The 14,705-nt window shown below is 39.5% G+C and overlaps 2 protein-coding genes and 1 long non-coding RNA gene across 4 annotated transcripts; 2 read left to right on the top strand and 1 right to left on the bottom strand.

Annotated features, from left to right (window-relative positions):
• Positions 1–58: 58 nt before the first annotated feature.
• Positions 59–3,824, bottom strand: LOC117210517. Its single transcript, XR_004488116.1, has 4 exons — positions 3,314–3,824; positions 3,060–3,164; positions 368–2,942; positions 59–216 (listed from the first exon to the last, which is right to left on the bottom strand). It is a non-coding gene; the product is annotated as an uncharacterized LOC117210517 (long non-coding RNA).
• On the top strand, positions 2,993–13,105 carry LOC117210510 (probable sodium/potassium/calcium exchanger CG1090). Of its 2 annotated transcripts, XM_033453616.1 has the most exons (11): positions 2,993–3,002; positions 7,133–7,273; positions 7,347–7,639; positions 9,176–9,661; positions 9,793–10,018; positions 10,361–10,473; positions 10,621–10,796; positions 11,090–11,313; positions 12,041–12,355; positions 12,470–12,703; positions 12,880–13,079. In XM_033453616.1, the coding sequence occupies exons 3-11, from the start codon at positions 7,616–7,618 to the stop codon at positions 13,077–13,079; spliced, it is 1,998 nt and encodes a 665-aa protein (XP_033309507.1). In that variant the 5' UTR covers positions 2,993–3,002; positions 7,133–7,273; positions 7,347–7,615. The 2 variants fall into 2 exon arrangements, with proteins under 2 accessions (XP_033309507.1, XP_033309508.1); XM_033453617.1 differs by having other exon boundaries at positions 7,133–7,639; positions 12,880–13,105.
• LOC117210513 (tetratricopeptide repeat protein 1) lies at positions 3,942–5,311 on the top strand. Its single transcript, XM_033453623.1, has 4 exons — positions 3,942–4,386; positions 4,478–4,654; positions 4,746–4,928; positions 4,998–5,311. The coding sequence occupies exons 1-4, from the start codon at positions 4,087–4,089 to the stop codon at positions 5,175–5,177; spliced, it is 840 nt and encodes a 279-aa protein (XP_033309514.1). The 5' UTR covers positions 3,942–4,086; the 3' UTR covers positions 5,178–5,311.
• Positions 13,106–14,705: the final 1,600 nt, after the last annotated feature.

The raw sequence follows: 14,705 nt of genomic DNA, 5'->3' as shown, positions 1-14,705 counted from the left end.
AGCTTGCACCACCATTGGGGATAGAAATCTAACCCCGTACCCCTTTCATCGCAAATATCTCTCGCAGAAACTTGTAGCTATCTCGAATACATAATGTTTGGCTAACTACCGATTTTCACCTTCAATCTTCTCCCTTATCAACGGCGAACATTTCCACTTTTTCTTCTTCCATTTGCTTTTCTTCTTCCTTCCGCAGCCTCTCGCATATTCACCCATCTACGAGCAAAAATATATCAGTTGGCTAGTCTTGGTAACGATAACGAGTAGACAGTGTATATTAATTTTCCATTGCTCCAGTAATTTATTATATCAAAGTCCCGTTTCTTTAATTATGTTCGCAAATATATGAATTTGTATAAATTCGCACCTGAATAACGAGGAATATTCTTCTGGTTGGCGATCGCGTATCGGATATCGAGCAACGGAGTTTCGTTACGACCGTCCGCTCTCGTGCACCGCAGCTCTCGTTAACTTCGACGTCAACAATAACTTCTTTCGACGAAGAAACGACGTTTTGTAAGTGTTTTCCTTTATCGTCTTATCGTTCCTAAATTACAATTCTCGGTTTTTATTTCGTGCATTTGTTCGACCGAATAAACGAACAACAAGGAATTGTGTTCGAATAATTTTGCAACGTCGATCGGCAAGATCGTTCGATGAAATCGTTGATGCTCCAGAAGAACAAGACGGTAACGCATCATTTTGCGGCTATTTGCATACGATTAACGTAGCTAATATCAAGTTGTAACAAATGTTTCGAAAGTTACAGGTGCGTGGCATAATTTCCTTCGATTCATTTATATTCATGGGAAGGTACAAATTTCAAAATATTCCACCCACGATATGATTAAAACAAGTATTTGTTCTCGAAACAGTTTTCGTTTAGATGAAAAGTGATGTGCCTCTAAACGTACGGGTGTCTGTTTTATCTGAATGCGCTGAAATATCTTTTAAGGTAATGGTACTACGAAAAAAGTGTTTCATCAAAAATCGCTTGTTACCGAGGGAGACGTTATGCGGTGTAAGTATTTCTTTTGTAATTCGTACAGTGTGGAAGATTTCAAAATCGATTTAATTTTTTTGAACGGACCTATACATCTTCTTGCATACATTCGATGCATTTTGTAACTCTCTGCAAAAACGTATCAAGGTACTTGGGTCGAGAAGTATTTAGTAATTTGAAAGACATTTTAACTTTACTCTTGTAAAACGTTTACTCTTGAAAGACGTTTATATTCCCTTTACATTCGTACGATGAGTTTTACAAGATTAAAGCTAAAATACCTCTGAAACTAATCGTTTCTCGACCGAGATATCATAATTCTTTATCGTTGGGAATTAGAAAATGTATCGAATGGTGCGTAAGAAGATACATAGATCCATCTAAAGAAAAAATTAAATTGCCTTTGAAATTCATCCCGACTATAGCAGGTATAGAAAAGATATTTGCATTGCATAACGTCTCTCTTCGTACTGACCAACATATTCTTCGTAACGTCAATTCCTTAAAAGATATTTCAGTGTACTGAAATTGAACAGACACCCTATATAGAAAATATATTTCAAAATCTATGTTATCGAGAAAAGATAATGTTTTCAAGTGAAACGAACAATATGTTCGTTTCGCAGATAGATAGGCAAAAGCGTCCAAGCAGATGCTTTTGTTGTCGATCAAATCACAGAACAGAGATATCGCATTAATACTCTTTAAACGTTTGAAACAGTTTTAATCAATTGCTCTTATCTACCCTATTTCCAACTAATAATTTGCCTATAAATCAAAACGAAAATTTACATTGTATTATCACATTATATATATATATATATGTATATTATTACATATATATATTCGACTGACCGTATTTTTAATTCGTGTTTGGCCTTTTTTCGAAATTGGATTTATTGAGCGTAAAATAGAAATCCAGATAGTTTTGCATATTGATTGTATGGAAAGATAATACGTAACGCTACTATTACTATCCACGATGAGTTGATTTCCATCTGTGAACTACAAGAAAATGATAAAGATGAAAATGCGCGTATGTAATTCATTTTACTAACGTTTCTCGCGTATCTTTGGAAAAAAATCGATTAAAAAACGAAGATAAAAAAATTGTAAAAATTCTAGTAGTTTAACGGAGTTGCTTGAAAACGTTTGCTAGTACGGCAGTTTATAAGAAAAGAAACTGGTATTAGTTACACGGTCGATCTAGCACGATGGCGCACGGTCGCGCGCCGTTACCATCGTCTAAGAAGAAAAATACACCCTTGTGACCAATGCTCGTGGTTTCATGAATTCTTTCATAGCATAGTTTCGAATTTTTTATTTGCGCTGTTATGTCGCATTTTGCTTTGTCGAGAATTTATTCTCTTTTTTCGCATGAAACCTTGCACGAAAGACAATACACATATATACAAGTTATGCGTGCGCAATATCTTTCTAATTAAAGTGGCGTGTCGACGAAAAGAAACGCCACGCTCGTTATACGAAACATTTACTGTAGCTGAATGAAACAACACGAAGCGATTCTTCATACGAGATAGTTTTCTACGACCGTGGATACGACCAGTTTATACATTTTAAAACTAAATTAAAGTAAAGCTTACAAAACACTCTTGAATAAATAGATCTTGAATAAATAGAATTACACGTGTTTACAATTGAATCAACAACTTGATTTATGAAAGTAGCGCTGATCGAGTTGCGCCAGTTTTTAAGCTGGTGACGTTAATTTTTTCAAAAGGATATTTTTATTGCTGCATATGCAACGCTGTGACACACGCCAATGATGACAAATCAACGTAAAATTTATACGGACGAAAAGTTGCTCGATGTAGGACGTTTCTCTTCTCGTCGAAGAAATTGTGCACTGGCGGATCAACCTTGATGACGAAGAAAAGCCGCAGGTTGCAGTAGACGAGAATCCTTATTTATCCCGTTTCTACTAGAAACATAGCTTATCACCCAAGATCCTGTTTATTATCGAAACGGAAGTTGAGCGGTTGATGAAATCGATTTTCATTGAACCATAAGCCACTACCGTGCTAACTATACTTACGTATTTGACTTCCGTATTTCCTCGAATTTATCGACGGCGAACTTTAACAGTGGAGTCTTCTTCGCCCAATGTAATGTAATATTCTTTCACGTAATAACAGGTAAGCTATGGAATAAAGAAAATGAGAGACGAGAAGGTGAATGAGGAGAAAAGTTAAAAATCAAAGTTGAACAGAGATAATGTTCAATGATTTGACCGTAATATTAATAAAATAAAATAATAATATTGTTCGTTAAATTTTTATATCAATGCACCTTTTCTTGCATACAACACAGAGCATAGGTAAATGGTTTACTTGCGTTTGATACGAACTGGTAAGTTTAATCAGGCCAGAGCACGTAGTTATAATATTCGTAGGTTCATTCAGATCATACCTAGTGAGATATAGTTTCCCTTCATTAGTAATTCTATACACGTATAAACAATAATTTATCCTCGTTTGTATAAAACTTATACTAGATTATATTGAAACGTGCACGAAACGTAAATCGCACTGCTATGAAACGTAATAATTATTGTTCCGTGCGAATAACGCCTATTTTGTAACGAAGCATGAAATATTTCGCGATAAACCGATGTATGTAAAATGTATGACGTTTATACGATATATGTACATAAGTTTTTACCATTAACCTATAAAATTACGACGTGACAATTATAATATTGATAATTAGAAATACTCCATAGAACAACGTTTAGAGTATCGTAACAAACTTAAATTTTATTATAGATCCAAGCGATAGCTATGATGAATAAATGTACGAAATTAATATAATAATGATACTTGCGTATAAATTTTCCGCCACAAGCGCCTTTGAAATACTATTTACGAAGCGCGTCGTAGGATGCACTCTAACGATTGACTTGCGAACTACGAAGAAACGTTAGTGCCATCTGCAAACGCGTCGAAGTTAACAATGACAAGTTAAGTCGTCTGCTTGCGATGCTTTAGTTAACCTTTACGATTCCTAGGTATAAACGTTTAGATTAGGTTTTAAATCATTGCAAGGTAAGAAACAATTACGCGATGGGCGATAAATCGGAAAATTCGAAAATGAACGAACAGATCATAGAGGAACTCACGAAAGATCTAGAAAGTTCTTGTATCAGAGCAAATAACAATCCCGCGTCGAACGACGATATCAAAGATTCGACTGAAAAAAATGGCAATTCCTCGGGAGCTTGTTACGAACGTGTGGGAATAATCAATGACAATGCTGACGAATGTGAAACAGGGGCCAAAGGCGACACTAATTTTCCGCAAGACTATATAGACGAAGAGTCGTTGAAAGATAGAGAACTAACCCTCTCTGAAGATGAAAAAGAAGTTTGTAGTTGCTTATAAAGTTTATGGCCTTTACAGAATTATATAAGTAATCATCGTATATTATATCTACCGATGTATCTTTCTTTTTCAGATCCTTAAAGCAAAAGCAAAGAAATATAAAAATGAAGGAAATGATCTTTTTAAGAGCGAAGAATATCATGAGGCAATATCTATGTACACGCTAGGATTGCAAACTTGTCCGTTAGCTTATAGCAAAGAGAGATCCATTCTGTACGCCAACAGGGCTGCTGCAAAGATAATATGTCTGGTAACGATGTTATTTAAAGAATATCGTCGTAAATGTTTGAAAGATCTAATGATCTTTTCGGTAAAATCTACTTACAACGTTTTTTAAGTAGGATAGAGAATCGGCGATATCCGACTGTACAAAGGCCATAGAATTAAATCCAAACTACGTGAAAGCATACGCTAGAAGAGCCAAACTATACGAAGAAGCGGAGAAACTAGACGAGGCTCTGGAAGACTTCAAAAAAATTCTAACGCTTGATTCCGGTCACGTAGAGGCAAATCATGCCACTCGGGTAATCACCAAATTATATCTTCTTTATTTCCATTGTACTTAGGTATTAATGCTTTAAATGTTTTACCAGAGATTACCTCCATTGATCAACGAAAGAAACGAAAAACTGAAAGAAGAAATGCTAGGGAAACTGAAGGATTTGGGAAATATGGTACTAAAACCTTTTGGTCTTTCTACGAATAATTTCGAACTGCAAAAGGATCCTAATAGCGGTGGTTATTCTGTCAAGTTCCATCAAAATCCTAGTTAATACATCAACCGCCGCATAAAAATTGATTTTGGAAGCGTGTCGCGGAATATTTATACGTACCTTATGTAAATTCTGCTCGGATGTTGTGTGCTTGTTGTAATAAATACATAAACGTTATGATATCTAGAAAGATATATTAAAATATTGAAGATTATATATATAAAAAATGTAAAATCGTAAAATCTCGTTGTTCGATTTTATCACGATACGAAGTTAGCTTCTTTCGCTACCGATCAACGTCTTGATAAGATTCGTCTGAAAACGTACGATGCTTGACCGATTACAGATTACGGCACAAGATTTATTCATTATAAATGGTAAGTATACGTTTGTAAGTTCGTCACGAGGTAAAATAATCATTCGTCGGATGTATTCGTCGGATGTACTCGTCAGATTTTTTCATACACCAATTTTATTTACAGTTGCATGTCGTTTGTTGCATTGTTGATTCAGAGTTTCCTTGGCATCTACTGCAGTTAATGTTTCGATCGATAGTAGAATGGTCTAATAAATATTACTGAGAACTTTTGTTCGCAAGAGAATAAAAAAAGTTTATGAAAAATCGAAAGACCAGCAGACAGATTGCGAGGCAGATCCTATTGGTGTCTTTAGCATTTATTCCTAACGACGTCGTATGATTTAGATCATATGTAATCTAACGATCCTATCACATACAAGTTCAACAAGCTATAGGCAACTATAGGCAAGAAACTATTTTTATCTTTCACAATCGAAAGCGAACGAATGAACGACCTTAAAGCGTTGCAGGTGCAACGAACGACCGCGAATAGAAAGGAAGCAACGGATGAACTGTCCACGTTGCCACTCCTATCGCTTCTCACCCTCTCATTTCGATATTTTTATCTTCGTATATACCCCTTTTTCTATTCTATTTTCGATACTCGTGTACTATCCTCATATTTCCTAGACTTTATCGCCGCATTACGGATGATCTATTCCTGCATTTATGGAAAATTAAAGTTAATATACAAGAATACATAAATAACTAAAGTAAAGCGCTCGTTATAACATCTATTGGATAGAAAAATGTCTATTTAGGTTTACATTTCTCCAATTGCGATTATTAAAATATAAAATTACATATCGAGCGTTCTTTCTCTTTCCCTCTTCATCTTTGATCGACTATGGGTATTTATCCAAATTCGTATGTTATTAACAACTACAAAAGTAGAACTCTACTTTGGACATTTTGCATCTATATATAATTATCTATATGTCCAATTCCAAGGATGCATAAGAATCCGTAATTCACCGATCAATGGCCATTACTTCATTCAGTTTTCATTCTTGCGGTTCACAGTAAGCTGAATTGTGACAATGCGATTGCGCGTGCGTAACTTGATATCGGAGGGTTGGGATTAACAGAAAAAGAGATACGACGGATGTGTGCGCGCTTTAGTAGGATAAGTAGGAGGGTGGTTCTCGCGTACTCGTGAGCGCGTGCGCGCATGCAGGTGAAACACATAGATATAGGTAGCAAAAGGGGAAGAGGATAGAGGCAGTCGCAAAGGGGGGATGATAGTGGCGGCGTTGATGGTGATATGCGAGGAGAAGAAATGCGAAAGGAGGCTTCATTGGCGAGCAGCGCATAAACGCAGCGAAACAGGCGACCAGAATCGACCGGTAAACGATAAACGTTGCATGGCTATGTGCTAGCAGAGATCGTTAAAAGCTGGTATCTGCGTTTAAAGGTGACCTGTTACACGCATACAGACATACGTGCACGTTGAAAGTGTGCGGTCAAACTGCAAGACTCGGAAGAAATAAAAACAAACGTGGAATAAACGAGAAAACTGGCAGAAAAATAAAAATCGGGTATAGGAGGTGAATAGAAAAGACGGAGAGAGGGAGAGAGGGAAAAAGAGAGAGAGAGAGAGAGAGAGAGATAGGGATAACAAGGGATGTGAAAGCACCGTGAAAGGGATCTTGCGAAGATACTTTTTTCACGGCACGAGGATGGCCGTGACGTCGATGAAAGGAGATCGTATTAACCGGAGGGTGGTTCAGTAAGCACGACACCTACGTAGCCAAGAAGACGACGCCTACGTACAGCGCAAACACGCCGAGAACGCATCGTAACCGACAGTTTTTATGCAAATCAATAATTCGAGTACGACGCAGCAATAAAGCTTTGCCTTTATTTCCTAGAAATATCGAACGTTGTTGTTGCCGAATAACAGTGACGACAAGGGCGACGTCGCGTCGCGTCGACGGCAGCGAGCGCCCGACACTCGATAACGAGTTTCTATCGTGGTAGAAGCGTTCGGCAGACGTCGGCTGAGTGTGGAGGAAAGCGTAAGAGTGCCTTTGGTCGCTTGCACCGTTGATTCGCCTTTCGCGTGCCAATAATCGGTGCTGCGTACGTGTTTCGTGAGGCACGTAAAAGAAGTTGGTCACGTCGAATTCGCTGGTGCATAATGTGCAACGTTTCTGAGAAAGGGGTAAGCCGAACTACGAGCTACCATACATACGTCGATTCGTAAACCCACCGTTTAACGATCGTTGGAAACACCGAATTGGGTCACTTTCACTGACACCTCGGTTTTCCTCGTGCTTTTATATTACTACGTGTTAATTGCGGTAAATAAAGTCTCGGAACTTCCGCCACCGGAAATAGTTTTGCCGAATAGAAATCCACTGTATCGTTGAATCGTTCCCATTACGAAATACGTATGCGCGTTTGCTCAGAATTATTTTTTTCAGAAATCCTATCGTTTGGTTCGTTCGTCATTAAAAGACGCGTATTTGATCTTTGCCGTAAATCGAGCCGTTGGTGTCTCTTCATAACTTAACGCGTAATTTTGTGGTTTCTCTAATCGTATTTCCTTCGCAACACACATACTACACGCATGTAGGCATTCATATGGAATTATCAGTATCGTTTAAGTATTTATTTCCTCGATGGGTTGATAAATTATTAACGTAAATCCTTTCGTACGCGTTCGTCGCCTGGCTCTTCGAAATGAAACAAAGAGAGAGAGAGAGAGAGTGGATGTAATTGCCTAATTCGAAAAATTGTATTTGTCGTTCGTTGGTATTGATTTTCGATCGTTAGCTGTAAAAATAGATATCAAATAGAACGACGAAAGAGGAAGTCGAAACACGTTGAAAAGGAAAAAACGTTTCAAAGCAAAAGTTTAGATCGTCGAGTTTTTGTTTGACTACGGCTTTCCATATTTGCGTATAATGCGATACACGTGGCTATAAATGACTCAGTCGCATTATACAAAGAACGAAGAACTTTTTGCGATAATAACAAGGTAAAACAAGAATAGAAAAAACAGAAGAGAACAATACGATAAATTTTAATCGTTACAGTTAGAGTTGCTTGTCGAGTTGTGAACAGAACTTTTAATTAATTTCTGTATTCTATCGTATCGCTGCTTTCTCACTTGCAGCAAAGAATTATAGTGTAACTGTGGGCAATCGCTTTCTCTTCGTTTAATTTTCATTTCGTAACGAGCATAAATATTTGAACGAAAACCGGGATTATCCTCGTACGATGTTAAAACTTATTCTGTTTACTTTGTTCATTCGTAAGGCTGTTACCGACACGTCTGGCAACATGTATTACATGCGTGTACGCGTTGCGAATCAATATATTTCCCACGATCGATACGACTATATCGAGATAAAAAGAGTCTAATCCTTCGCATGTTTCGTTTGATACGGGTCGTTCGACCCGTTAAGGGACGAGACGTTTGTGAGACGAAGAAAACGTGAACTATTACGTACATCACGTCAAAGTTGAACAACGTGATTCATATAGCGGTAAAAAACAAAATTGATGGCGTATTTCGCACAGGATCTGTTGTATTACCGGATGAAACAAATGTCTGCTGACATTCCAGTTTTCCAATTGAGTTACGTAAAAACGAGAATTTGCAGAAACATTTGCGGTCTATTCACCGCGCGTTTAAATATAAAAGAAGCTGTATGCATGTACCGATGATAATTGTACGTTAAATATGTTTCAGTCGAAGACAATGAGGCGAATTCACTTGGAAAGTATTTCGCGACGCAGAAGGTGGTCTCTGCGATTCGGCCTTTTCCTCGTGTATATATTAGTCCAGTACGTCACTTGTGCAAAAATACCTGAAGAGGTAACGTCTCCTTATCCCAGTTCCACGGACCGCGAAGAAAACTGGACGTTAGATTCTACCTCGGAATCGTTCACGCCCGAGACAGAGGCCAGCGTCGAACCAAAACCAAAAGCAAAGGAAGAGGCTGTTTCGGAGAAAGAAAAGAACGAAAGGACCGAACCGAAGAACGAAAAGAACAGAACGGAAGAAAAGAACGAGGGCCAGCAGAAACATGGAAAGAAGACACCGGAAGAAGAAAAATCGAAGCTCGGTGAACATTCGAAGGAACGGAACGCCGCTTCGACGGAGAAAGCTTCTCCAGCAGAGAAAACTGCTCCGAAAAAGGAAGTGACGACAGCGAATGTCCCTGGAACCACAACGGTGAGTCAGGATTTTTATTATCGAATTCTCTTTTCTATCGCGGTGTTCTTTTAAACGCGAGGAACGCGACTGTAAATCGTTCGAATTCCACTATAACGCATATAAGAGATATTGGTTATTCGAGACTCTAGGTTCCAACAACGACCACTATGAAGTACGAACATGCAACGTGGAGACCGCGAAGGAAAGATTGCTCGCCACCTGCGATCGAACAATTTCCACGACCATTAATGGGTCCCTCGGCTAGAAAACACGGTGGATTGATCATTCATATTTTAGTTGCAATTTACACCTTCCTGGGCCTTGCCATTGTTTGCGACGATTACTTCGTCTCCAGTTTGGATCGAATTTGCGAAGGTAACGAAAGTTTTAAAGTAGAATTTCACTCAGGTGTCAGACCTATGCGTTTGCACGTTTTCAGCAGGATGCTGCTCATACAGAAAGATTTCTCGTGTATATTTTCATCTATATCTAATACAGCAGAATCTTTGGATAACTAATTTTACGATATCGAAGATATAAGGAGAAATTCTATTTTTATGGAGGATCAAAATTGTAATAGTAAATAGTAATAGAACCGCGAGACTTACGATGCATCGAAGAAGCGTGATTTTGATAAAAGTTATACAAATTATAGGAAGTTCTTCTACCGCTAAATTTGCGAGAATATTGACAAAAGTCTTGGTTTTCTTTGCGTAGAACTGCGATTGTCTCCGGACGTTGCTGGAGCGACTTTTATGGCTGCCGGTTCTTCAGCTCCGGAATTGGCAACCGTGGTGATCGGTGTGTTCTTTGCCAAGGATGACATCGGAGTAAGTATACGAGAACTTAGCGTTTTGGCCAAAAATCCACATCGAGCAAATACGCGCGCGCGTAATTAAGTTTGGTTAGAGGGGACTCGAAAGGAATTTAGTGAGGAATATTATGCAGATTACAGAGAGTTGCTGTTGGGATTGCAGGTAAGCGGTGTAATCGGAAGTGCGGTGTTCAATATAATGTTCGTGATATCGGTGTGTGGACTGTGTACGTCGACAGTGTCAAAGTTGAATTGGTGGCCCCTCTGCCGGGATTGTTTTTTCTACGCTGTATCGATTCTGGTGATGCTGGGTACAATTTACAACGAATCGATATCTTGGTAAGAGACAGCTTGTTATCGAGCTTATTCCTGTTACGACACAGTCATCCCTAAAAGTCTTTGTATATCTTACGAAGAGGCCATTTCATTTACACAAAGCATATACGTTCAACGAAAGAATCGCGTTCATATGAAATACGCTATCATTGTAGCCAACTTTCGCGTAGCATTTTATTTTAATAAAAATTACCTTCTTCCACGGTGAACGAAGACTTTCGTGACTGTACCATCGTCGCATGGATGTCGTATCGTCGATTTTTATCATGTACAAAAAAGAAACGTGTCTTTCGCAGGATGGAATCTCTGTTCATGTTGTTCATGTACGGCGTGTACTGCGTCGCTTTATCTTACAACGCTAGACTGGAACGTTGGGCGAAATCTTACAATATACCTTTTCTACCAAAAGACGACGAACCCGCGGAGGAGAGCGCTCTTGTTAGTTATAGATCGTTACAAGAGGACCGCTTGTCTTACACAGGGCCGAGTTCGCCTACGGATCAATATAAAGAGCAGGAAGGTAAACGCCGATTATCAAACACGTACGAAATACGAATTTTTAATCTATTCTAGTTTTTATAAAAAGAATAGATTGTGTGCACCTTCGGTACACATCCGGCGACTTTTATGAATTCATTATGTTGACCTACGATCTCGATGCTGCAACGAACTAGAACGTAGACTCGAATCGTTCGAACGCCTGCGTCGTTTATCGTGCTGTCATGTTTATCGATCATCGGTGATCGATATCTATCCAAAGACGGAAGACAAAATCACCCGTAATCTTTTATTTTATCATCTTGATACCTCCATATCGCTACTGTATAAGTTGTTCCAACCTAAACGTCTGCTTCGCTTTTAATGTCTCGACTTAAACGATTTCCAAAAATGGAATATCATGGAAAAGGAAGATTTTTGTTCGCTCGTTCCTTCTTTAATTTTGTCAATGTCATCTCCGCCTTCTGTGTACGAAACGTGTATCTTTCCTATCGCATCTTGTAGCGGATAAGAAAATACTGCGTGTACGTCTTCGCCAACCTATCTCTGTATAAAATATTCTCCAAAAATAACACGAAGATCGTAGGACAATGCGATAAATCCATAAAAGAAACCGAAGATATTTATGGGAAATGCCTAACTACGTAAGTGTCCGAATACTCATGGACGGGAGTGTATGAAAATTATTGCGCAAAAATGAAATTCCGTAAAGTAGAAAATATTACACAGAAGATCGCTTGGCTACGCAGGTGTAACCGCAGGAGCAGTGGCAGGAGGAAACGTTCCTGAAACGAATGAATCGGCACCACCGAAACAACCGAGCTATTACAAAGCGAAAGAACCAGATCCGAACGAGGTATCGCCGTTAGAGAAGCCCACCGATGGTAGCAAATGGTCTCTGTTCACCTGGGGTCTCGTCTATCCGATTCATTTCATGTGCCGCGCCACAATGCCGGATTGCCGACAGGACAAATTTAGGAATTGGTATCCCTTTACCTTCTGCGTGTCGATGGTTTGGATCAGTTTCTACAGTTACTTCATGGTGTGGATGATTACGATTATAGGTAAGAGACAGCAGCGATGGCGGCGATCTTGAAAAGCACAACGATACAAACATAGTTTAAGTAATCTTTTTCCGACGTCCACTATTCTTCAACGGCAAATTCAATGTTTCGTAGGTAGCACTCTTGGCATACCAGACACGGTGATGGGTTTGACGTTCGTCGCTGCCGGTGTCAGTGTGCCCGACGCGCTCTCGTCGTTAGCCGTGATAAAAGAAGGCCTTGGTGACATGGCCGTGAGCAACGCTGTCGGCAGTAACGTCTTTGATATACTTGTTTGCCTCGGGCTTCCATGGTTTATACAAACTGCGATGATACAACCCGGCTCGCACGTGAACGTCACTAGTCGAGGTAAAATCGTGCGATTTCCCTTATACGAGTCTTTGTCGCATACGCTTGCTAGACCGCGAATGCGCGTGTCTGGGAACTTTCGTGCATTTCAATTTTCCATAAATGCATAAACGTTCGCAGTCTAGAAGTTGCCAAACGAAATTCAAATTCCCGTTGTTTTATTGTCGCACTGCCAGGTCTGACGTACTCGACGGTGTCTCTGCTGTCAACGGTGGTGTTCTTAGTCCTGGCGACCCATTTGAACGGCTGGAAGCTGGATCGACGGTACGGAGCGATATTGATGGTTTGGTACTTGGTATTCATCACATTTGCCTCGCTCTACGAACTAAATGTCTTTGGTGAAATGAATCCTCCGGTTTGCTTCAGCGCATTTTAAACGAACGCCACTTAATCGTATACAGACTGACGAGGAAAATGAAATATAATGGAAAAAGTGGAAAAGGAGGAGCAGTGAAAGCGAGGGAGGGAGAGAGAGAGAGAGAGAAAGAGAGAGAGAGAAAGAGTGCGTGTGTAAGCAACCGACTGAATGCTCGATGAAAATGTTCTCGTCGAACTCGATCTCATTGCATCGTGTAAGTATCAGGCTGCTAAAGCACGATGGAAGATAGTTCGAAAACTCTTTTATAATATTTTCGTTTCATTCTTCCATCCTCCGTCTCGTTTCTTCTCGTTCCTTTTCGTTCTTCTTCTTCTTCTTCTTCTTTCTTTTCCGTTTCCCCTTCTTCTTCTTCTCTTCTTCTTCCTTCTTCTTATCTTAGCTTCTAGCCCTATTCTAATTTCTACGTGAATTGAAATTTCAAGCAAAAGTGAGGAAGAATGGCAGAGGAATGAGAAAAAAGGTGACAAGAATCCAGTTCGCACTGGAATTAAAGAATATATTTCAAATGCGCTCGTCTTAACATCTATTTGTACAATAACGCGTTAGATGATTTGTAGCGTCACCTCTCGAGCACAAATTCGAGTTCTATTCTCACGTCGCGTGAATTTTCCTTCCATCGAAACATCGACGATTCTCGGTGTTTCACTTTGCTTCCATTTGTTATTCGTACGATATCGATCGAGCTTTCTTTCGGAAGCAAATGGAAAACGCAACGAAAACAAGCTCTATCGTTGTTCGTAAGTTTGGGGTCGGTCAAACGGACAATACACTCATCAGTATTAAAACGCAAACGACGACGTTGTTAAGTATTATGCAATCTAGAATCGGTAGCGGAATAGAACTGGTGGATCGATCGTATTAACTCGTCGCGCTTACTTTCGAATCGTAGACGCGCGAGACGCCACAGTCCGAAGACTCTAGACAGTCGTTTTCGTTAATCGAATATCGTTTCTATCTTTCGTGCCTCTTTGCTCTTTCAAACCTACTCTGTTTCCTCGTTCGACTCTTACTGCTCTACTTGTCGTACTTCCACCGAAATTTCTAATCGAAAGCTGCTGCACTTTCGCTTATTTCTTACGTTTTTAAACGTTTCTCGCAATCGGCATCCAGTCAATTTCTTCTTGTACGATGATTCGTCCGTCCGTGCGTTCGTTGGTTCGTTAATTCGTTGATTCGTATTGCCGTTTTTCTTCCTCGACAAGCGATATAGTGCACACGCGAGAATAATTATTTTGCTATCGAGATAATCGTTCCCTTGTTCTTATCGCGCACATATACGTTTTCTATGCAAGTATACGCGTGTATGCGTGTGCGTACGTCAGTGTTTTCAAACGGTTCTATCCGCGGAAAAGTTAATTTTCCAACAACGTAACGTTTTTTGATAGATATTTTCTAATCAGCGCGTCGATAACAGCGAATTTAGCGTATCGATAGACGAAAAATGTTGCGAAAGAATTTACTTCGATGTTTCTTTCCCTCTCTTGAACGATCGTTTGCCTGTGGCCTAACGCGTTTTTTCGAAATCACGAAAGTACCTTTTAATCCGTCTTTTACGAAATATTTCTCTGTTCGCGCGTAACTGCGGGTGGAGCCGCTACTACGAAGCGCTTTATCGATCAGAGA

Source organism: Bombus bifarius, unplaced genomic scaffold, assembly GCF_011952205.1.
Source record: "Bombus bifarius isolate JDL3187 unplaced genomic scaffold, Bbif_JDL3187 scf7180000008206, whole genome shotgun sequence".
Taxonomy (NCBI): Eukaryota; Metazoa; Arthropoda; class Insecta; order Hymenoptera; family Apidae; genus Bombus; species Bombus bifarius.
The sequence above is the reverse complement of the archived record's forward strand: the minus strand, read 5'-3'. Positions and strand labels throughout refer to the sequence as shown.